The sequence below is a fragment of the Leuciscus leuciscus genome (assembly GCF_965113295.1).
Source record: "Leuciscus leuciscus genome assembly, chromosome: 12".
Taxonomy (NCBI): Eukaryota; Metazoa; Chordata; class Actinopteri; order Cypriniformes; family Leuciscidae; genus Leuciscus; species Leuciscus leuciscus.
The window spans coordinates 30,366,844-30,375,623 of record NC_138736.1 but is presented as its reverse complement, the minus strand read 5'-3'; the positions used below and the strand labels follow the sequence as shown (position 1 = coordinate 30,375,623).

The 8,780-nt window shown below is 35.6% G+C and overlaps 1 protein-coding gene across 1 annotated transcript; it reads left to right on the top strand.

Moving 5' to 3' along the window:
* Positions 1 to 386: 386 nt before the first annotated feature.
* Positions 387 to 8,780, top strand: ndufv1 (NADH:ubiquinone oxidoreductase core subunit V1). Its single transcript, XM_082185422.1, has 11 exons — positions 387 to 474; positions 1,527 to 1,715; positions 1,801 to 1,883; positions 2,675 to 2,845; positions 2,957 to 3,140; positions 6,739 to 6,928; positions 7,034 to 7,246; positions 7,346 to 7,512; positions 7,873 to 7,954; positions 8,055 to 8,200; positions 8,295 to 8,780. Exons 2-11 carry the CDS (start codon positions 1,533 to 1,535, stop codon positions 8,370 to 8,372), a joined length of 1,497 nt encoding a protein of 498 aa, XP_082041548.1. The 5' UTR covers positions 387 to 474; positions 1,527 to 1,532; the 3' UTR covers positions 8,373 to 8,780.

The following is an 8,780-nucleotide window of genomic DNA, read 5'->3' as shown; positions in this document are numbered from 1 at the left end:
CTCTTTCACAGACTAGATATATTTAAAATAATGTAGTGTTTACTGGTAACATAAGACATTTGGCATTACCAGGACCCACAAATATTCCCCCATTGCATTATTATACATTATATTTAGTGTAATGTAGTACTGAGACTAAAACTCGAAACTTGACATTTTTCTCACACAGTAATTTTTATTTTGGGTGAAATATACACAATACATATATTTTCACCATCCACGATACATATTGTTGCATTTTTGTATTTCGATATATTGTGACACGATATATTGTTACACCCCTAATAATTATATATATCTTGATATCATACTAATGTCTCTAAAACATTGTGTTGTGTAACCCAGATATGTAAACATATACGTAAGAGCGCCTCCACACATAACAGGTCGAAGCGGTTATTACATCCGGGTCGGTCGCTGTATTCCTTCCGCTCTGTCTAAATTTCATAACGCTGATCCAGGGAGATCACGAAGGTAAGCAGCGGTTCGGCTCTTTCGCTTGATTCATCTGTTTACAAAACAGGGGTTAGACATTTTGTTCCTAAAAATTGATGTCAAATAATCCCGACCCATATACTTTCTGTAACGTAAATAAATCTGAACGTAAATGTTGTGCACTGCCGAAGTCCCTCAAATGTCATGAGCGTAAATATGGAGGTCATTGCGGGACGAGTATATTTCCAATAAGTTAATTTACTGTACCATGTCTAAATGAGTTTGACTTGTGTGTTTATGCAATAATGTATAATTTTGGAGGTTGTCTTTGATCTACATGAATGTGTTTGTGGCCGCTGCTGAACTAGTTGTCTTGAGTAACTGTTCCTTTCATTAAATTTGACTGACAGTTTGAGGTATTTTTAGTTCATATATGAATTATGTTATAGTGTTGAACATCTAAAGTTTGTGTTGTGAATTACTTTTATATATGCTATTATTATTTTGGGGTGTTAAGTGCTTGTCGTCAAGCATTCAAACATTTTTGTAAACATATGTAATGCAACATCTTATGCAAGCATAACAATGGAAATCCTTTTATTGACAATGAATATAACTATAAATATATGTGAAAAATGTATGTAATTATGTGGGATTCATGAGGATATTTACTTTTTAGTGCCTTTAGGACATTTGCAGATTCAGTGTTATTTCAATAATATATTCTCTTAAAGTATTTATTAATATTTAAAATTAGCTTTTATTTGTATATTTTCGGTTTTTATTTTAATTTTGGTATGCGCTTTTGTTATTGTGATTAGTCTTTTAAATATTTCTATTTATCTTTATTTTTATTTAATTTTAGTACTTCAAATCATACACGTCATGTACGTTTTAATACGTTTTTCATCTAATATTTATATTTTATTTTATATCAGGTTTATTTCAATTATGAAAATAATTTTTTAATATTATAAGTTTTAACATTGGCAGCACAAGTTGTTAGGACTGGGGTTGTTATTAAACCGTGTTCCACCACATTACGAGGGAACCTCTCATTCTCATAGATTTTTTTCATCAATCTCTTTCAGAAAACGATGTTGTCCTGTCTCGGCTGTCCCGTTCTTAGCCGGGTGCTGACCACTGGGGCTTCGCGTGCCCCGGTCGTGGTTGCTGCTGCTGGTGCATCTCGCACTTCTGTAGCCGCCACAACCACCACTACCTCTCTGCCTCCCCCAAACTCCATGACACTGGTGCGGTACAACAGCACAGCTCAACAGGTGATTATTTTCATACAGCAAATCTACTGTGTGTGCATAACTGATGATCAATGCAAATGTGCTATAATCAGTGTGTGTCACCCAGGAAACACCAAAGAAGACCAAATTTGGACCTCTAGCTGACCAGGACAGAATATTCACTAACCTGTATGGACGACATGACTGGAGGTACAATTTTTTAAATTTGTATTATGAAAAAAAAAAAAAAAAAAAAAAATATATATATATATATATATACACACATACATACATACATACATACATACATGCATATATATATATATATACACACATACATACATACATACATACATACATGCATATATATATATATATACACACATACATACAAATATACATACATGCATATATATATATACATACATACATGCATACATACAAATAAGAACAATTGTGTATACACACACACACACACACATATATATATATACATAGTCTCTTCTCCTCAACAATGATGGCATTTATTTGTTAATAAATACAGTAAAAGCAGTAATATTGTGAAATGTTGTTAAAATTTAAAATAAGATTCCACTGAACATTCCAGTCTTCAGTGTCACATGACCCTTCAGAAATCATTCTGATATGCTGATTTGCTGCTCAATTATTGTTGCTAAATTATTAATAAGGGTTCTTTTTTATTATCAATTTAAAAAAAAATAAGTTTTGCCATCACAGGAATGTATATAAAAATATATTAAACTAATGTAACAATAATACAGTTTTTAGTGTAATTTTGATGAAAAAATAGCAGCCTTGGTGAGCATTGGAGACTTTTGTTTTTACACTTTATATTTAATTTTAAAAAACATTCTACAAATTGTTTGACTGGTATTGTGTGTATAATACACAGCGTGTATATACATTTAAAGTATAGTGCATATATAAAGTAGTATTATTATTATATTATTGTCAGTGCATGTGCTCCCCATGTTTCTCAGGCTGAAAGGTGCCCTGAAGAGAGGTGACTGGTACAAGACCAAGGAGATTCTGGATAAAGGAGTGGACTGGATCCTGAATGAGATTAAGGTCTCAGGTCTGCGAGGCCGAGGAGGTGCCGGCTTCCCAACAGGGATGAAGTGGAGCTTCATGAACAAGCCCAGTGATGGCAGGTGGGTTTACGTCTCAACAACTAAGATCGAGTCAGGGGATGCTGCGGATGGATCCACATCTAGCTTTTTGTTATTTTGATCAAATCAGATCATTCTCTTTTTTCCGCTCAGGCCTAAATATCTGGTGGTGAATGCTGACGAAGGAGAGCCCGGTACCTGTAAGGACAGAGAGATCATGCGTAATGATCCCCATAAGCTGATCGAGGGCTGTCTGGTCGCCGGCCGAGCCATGGGAGCGCGTGCTGCATACATCTACATCCGTGGAGAGTTCTACAATGAGTCGTCCAACCTGCAGGTGAAAAACAAATATCTGTGTAATATCGTTTACTGTGAAAAAAAACTGTGATTGCTAAGCTCAGTACCCAAAAATGAGCTCATTAAGCAGGCAGCATTTTAAGGCATCACAGTCACGCTTCTGTTTCAAATGGCCAAAACCTAAGACAAACATTGCATGTTTTGGACAAACATTGTGAAATAATAAATCCAAGATGTAGAACTGAAATGAATAAATACTAATATTATGATTTTATATTGCACTACACTGCTAAAGTTTGGGGTCAATAACATTTTTTAAGAAATATATTTTAAGAAATGTATTTCTTAAAATTGACTTTATTCAGCAAGGATGCATTAAACTCGTCAAAATTGACAGTAAAGACATTTATAATGTAACGAAAGATTAAGATTTCAAACAAATGCTTAAAAAAAAAAAAAATTCTATTCATTGAAGAATCCTAAAGAATTCAATATTATTAATTAAAAGAAATATTTCTTGAGCTGCAAATCGGCATGTTAGAATGATTTCTGAAGGATCATGTGACGCTGAAGACTGGAGTAATGATGCTGAAAATTCAGCTTTGATCACAGGAATAAATTACTTTTATAAATATATTCAAATAGATTTATTAAAACAATAGTTTGAAATATTTGTTTTTATTGTAATAATATTTCACAGTATTTCTGTTTTTACTTTATTTTGATCAAATAAATGCAGCCTTGGTGAGTATAAGAGGTTTCTTTTAAATATTACAAAAATTATATTTATCAATCTTAGAAAATCTTACCCACCCCAAACTTTTGAAAGGTAGTGTATATTATTAATATTACACTATCTATTTTATAATTAGTTTATAAATATAACATTAATATTAAATCTACTTTAAGTTCAGGTAAGAATAGTCTGTTTTTCATCAAGTTTATTCATCACCTGACAATAAGTATTTCACAGACTTTAAGTTAGTGCAATGACTATGGAAGTAAAATAATGACAGATGTTTTTGAAACAAAAAAGCTTGTTGAATTGCACTACTCAAAAAAATATGCAATGCATTAACCCTGCTTGCATTTTAATGCATTGTATTTTCAGGGCTTGCATTTTTATGGGCTGAAATTCAACATGGTTGTATATTTAAGCTGTGAATATTTCAATTCAAAACATTTCACACACGTTTTCATTATTAAAAATTCAATAATCCATATTCACCTTTTAGATTTCACTTCCAAAATGTTCATTCTGTTTAAAAATATAATATTCGACCGGCAATTTTCGGTCCATTTTATTTTGCTTTACAAATTCGCTTCCACAAATTCAGTGGCTCAAATTCAACAGAAAATTCAACATTTGACATCTGGGAACGGCAGGAATAGACCTTTCTCACAACTTCCGTATTTGTGACCGGAAATACGCAATCGTCGGGGTAATCGACTTCCTCCGCAGTCAAGGCAACATAAACAAATGGCGCAAGCAACTAGCAAGAGCTATTGACACGCTAATGATGTGTCATTTTAGTTAACAGTTCAGTAATAGTTAGCTTCGCTCTCTACTTACCTTGATATTTATGGACAAATTCCTTGTGGAAATTTTTTCACCCTTTATTTAGTTTTTTCTTTTTGGTGACGGAGTTTTCCTCCACGAGTCGTCACATCAGCAAATGTAATATTTGGCAAATCCGTTAATGAAGTTGTGTAGACTCTTTGATCCATTTTAAACTTGCCCGGGTTTATGTTTTTCTGGTGTGTTGACCCTTGACAGGAACTCCGCTTCCACAACGATTACGTATTTCCGGTTATTGTGAGAAAGGTCTATTTCAGTAGATTGCCGATTGATGATCTCCATAGCTGTTAGTCGGCCTCACCAGCAGGAGGAGCAAATGTAGGTCTTCCTCGCATCGAAACTGTGCTGTCTAGGCAACACAAATACTACAATTGGAGCGACAGATTATGAGCGTTTCCAATTTTTGTGTTTTATGCACTTACATTTCTAAATGTTTTCAATGATTTAAAATATCTTTATCAACTGTCATAAAGCGGATTTAATGCTAAAGGCATGAAATTAGGAGGGATCAACTGATCATCTGATCGTTTGATTGATTTAAGCCAAATATTGTACACAAATTATGAAATTAATTGTATGATTTTTCGATTAATCGTTTTTTTTAAATGTGGTCGATTCAAAATCGATTCTAAAACGCCACAAATCGATTTTTTTTCCATATTTATTTATCTATTACCCAAAAGCCAGTATTAGTTTTCATCCACTGTTCATAGGCTTGCAAACTCCATTTTATACCTAATGCTGTGAGATTTTATGTTTGTTTTATCTTAATCATAAAATAACCTCAACTAGTGCCGCACGATTAATCATATCATGATTGCGATGTCAAGCCAATCGCGATGTCAAGCCTACGCAATTATATGACGCAAAATCAATGCTGTGATTTTATATGAAATAAACAAATTTGGGCTGGTAACGCAATTAACGCAGCATCTGTTCATTTTTGTCATCCTTTGGCTAGTGTTACATGATCCCGCTCTTATTCATGCAAATGTTTTTAAACCATTCATGCGAGACAAGACAAAAAAGAGCTCGCTGCCTGTGAATGTCCTGACTGTGACACACAGAAAGACTCGCGCTGATATCGTGTGTGCGCACAAGACAGCCCAGAATACAGTTCTCTTTCGCGAACAATAACACACACAATTATGCCAAAATGTCTTTTTGTCGAGTATCTTCATAACATAAGAGCAGTCTTATGATGAACGTGAAGAGTTGTGACTCGTGAGAGAATGAGGCGCGTGTGAGATCCACGTCTCTGTCAGCAGCGGCTGGTCTTAAAGGGACAGTACACAGTAGCCACTAATTATATCTGTCGTTAAAGTTTATCAAAGAACAAAGAGAACAGAGAAAAACACTCGCTGCTCTTGACTAAAGAACTTTTGTAACTTTAATAAGGATTAGTCTATATATACTTTATTATTAATGCATCGCAGACTGTTTGATAACTTTATTCAATTTCTGTATATGTCCTACCTGTTAGACAGGAAGGGCACAGGTAAATATGATATGCAAGTTTTTTTTTTAAATGGGTTTATGTGAGGATTGTTTAAACTGTTTGATCAAGGCATGCGACTGTTCTGACTTGTCCAATGTACCCAAGGTAATAAAAAAGTTTAATACAGGTTTGTAGGTCTTAATTTCTTTTTTTTATGAATTAACCACTTGCAAACTTATGTTCACTGTTCACTGACTTGTATTAAATCTATATTCATTGAGTGGAATTGAAATCGAATTTAGAATCGAAATCGAATGGAATTGAGAGCTTGCGAATTGAAATCAAATCGAATTGTAAGATCTGAATCGATACCCAGCCCTTGACAAAATTTGACAAATGACAAATTATGTATTTAAAAATGTAGATTATTACTTAAAATCTGTATGTGCTGTTTTATTTGCGTATTAGCGTTGTTAGCGTTGTCAAACGTTATCAAAATGAATTGTGAGTCAAATCTCCTGTGCAAAGGGGTTCAGTTGAGTAAATGTGATAAAATGCACTACACGGTAGATAAGGGAAGTGATGTATTGACCTTGTGTATTTATGTGTGGTTTCACTCAGGTGGCCATTAATGAGGCCTATGCAGCAGGGCTGATTGGCAGGAACTCGTGCGGCTCAGGTTTTGACTTTGACGTGTTTGTGATGCGCGGTGCGGGAGCGTACATCTGCGGAGAGGAGACGGCTCTGATTGAGTCCATCGAGGGAAAACAGGGAAAACCTCGTCTGAAACCCCCTTTCCCTGCTGATGTGGGTAAGTCAAAAATTGCTATAATTTTTTTTTTATATATATATACATGACCTTAGAGAAATGTCATGCTATATGACCAGTTATAAACGTAACATGGTCTTGTTGCAGGCGTGTTTGGCTGTCCAACAACCGTTGCCAACGTTGAGACTGTAGCTGTGGCACCAACGATCTGCCGTCGTGGCGGCACGTGGTTTCTGGGTTTCGGCCGAGAGAGAAACTCTGGCACGAAGCTCTTCAACATTTCGGGACATGTCAACAACCCCTGCACGGTGGAAGAAGAGATGTCCATTCCCCTGAAAGAGCTCATTGAAAGGCATGCAGGTACACCTCATACAATCTGTACATTAGACATTTTTGTTCATTGTCGAATCATGTCCGCTCCTGAGGATTATTGATCCATAATTCATCCGATCCCTGCAGGTGGCGTCCGGGGTGGTTGGGATAATCTCCTGTGCGTTATTCCGGGTGGTTCTTCCACGCCACTAATCCCACGTAATGTGTGCGACACCGTCCTCATGGATTTTGATGCCCTCGTTCAGGCTCAGACCGGTCTCGGCACAGCAGCTCTTATTGTCATGGATAAATCAGTGAGTCCGTTTGTTAAATAACACACATGGTTTTGTTTCTGTGGACACGGACAACTTTGAAACTTTTTTTTTTTCTCCTCTTTTCTTCACTGCAAATTCCTATTAGCATTTTTTACGATAGGAATATTTAAATTAGTGAAACACAATAGGCTAGATACCTTATTTTTTTAATGATCTGTCTATACAGTAGCTTAAGCATTCAGCAGTGTAAGATCATTTATATCACACAGCACAAAAGCTCTAGACATTACCATCAAACTATCAGCATTGGCAGATGTCATTTCCGAATTGGCGGTGGAATTTAGTATTGGTGCATCTCTACTTTTTTTATAATTAAAAAGAAGTTTTGCCCCTTCACAGACTGATGTTATTCGAGCTATTGCCCGCTTGATTGAATTCTACAAGCATGAGAGCTGTGGGCAGTGCACCCCTTGCAGAGAGGGTATGATCATTTATGTGAATGCACATTTTTCATTTTTTACCTGTGCAATATGTTTTATTACAGTGAATATTTACTAGTCTGTCTTTTCTGTGCCTCTCAGGAGTGGACTGGATGAATAAGATGATGTGGCGCTTTGTGAAAGGCGATGCAAAGTCAGCAGAGATTGACATGATCTGGGAGATCAGCAAGCAGATTGAGGGCCACACCATCTGTGCCTTGGGAGATGGAGCCGCATGGCCAGTTCAGGTAAAGGCAGAGTATTTTTTTAATGTAAATAGATAAATTATTTAAAAATATATCTCCACGATTAATCTGTTTCTTTATATTTTGTTGTTCTTAGGGATTGATCCGTCACTTCCGCCCTTTAATGGAGAACAGAATCGCAGACTTCAAACAGAAAGAGCAGGCGCGCGCTTGAAGGCCCCATATCTGTGTCCGTTCTCACTCATCTTATCACTTATTTAAGCAAAACCTACATTTTCTCTCTCTCACTGATGTGTGAACTGCTGGCATCCATCTTTTGTTTCTATTACATATATCAGTGGGATTGAAGATAAATCTTTAAATAGTTTTAGCAGAGCCTATCCCATTATGGTGATGGACTCAACAGCATACTCGTGATTTTGGATGACTTATGATACATTATAGAGTGGAAACTGTTTGAGCAGATAACATCACTCATTTACAATAACATGTAGTGAGTAAATGTTAATGGTTGATGAAATTATGTTAAATCCTACTATGATGTTAAGGCTGTTTTCTTGATAAGAAAATCTTGTACTGTATAAACTCTTCTTCATGGAAATAAAGAGCCTAAAACTTATAA

What these genes read in the sequence shown, in the direction of transcription:
- ndufv1 (XM_082185422.1), top strand. Translation starts at nt 1,533, where the DNA reads ATGTTGTCCTGTCTCGGCTGTCCCGTTCTTAGCCGGGTGCTGACCACT. An exon ending in ATGAGTCGTCCAACCTGCAG is followed by an intron (nt 3,141 to 6,738) that starts GTGAAAAACAAA and finishes GGTTTCACTCAG; the next exon opens with GTGGCCATTAATGAGGCCTA. An exon ending in GTGCACCCCTTGCAGAGAGG is followed by an intron (nt 7,955 to 8,054) that starts GTATGATCATTT and finishes TGTGCCTCTCAG; the next exon opens with GAGTGGACTGGATGAATAAG.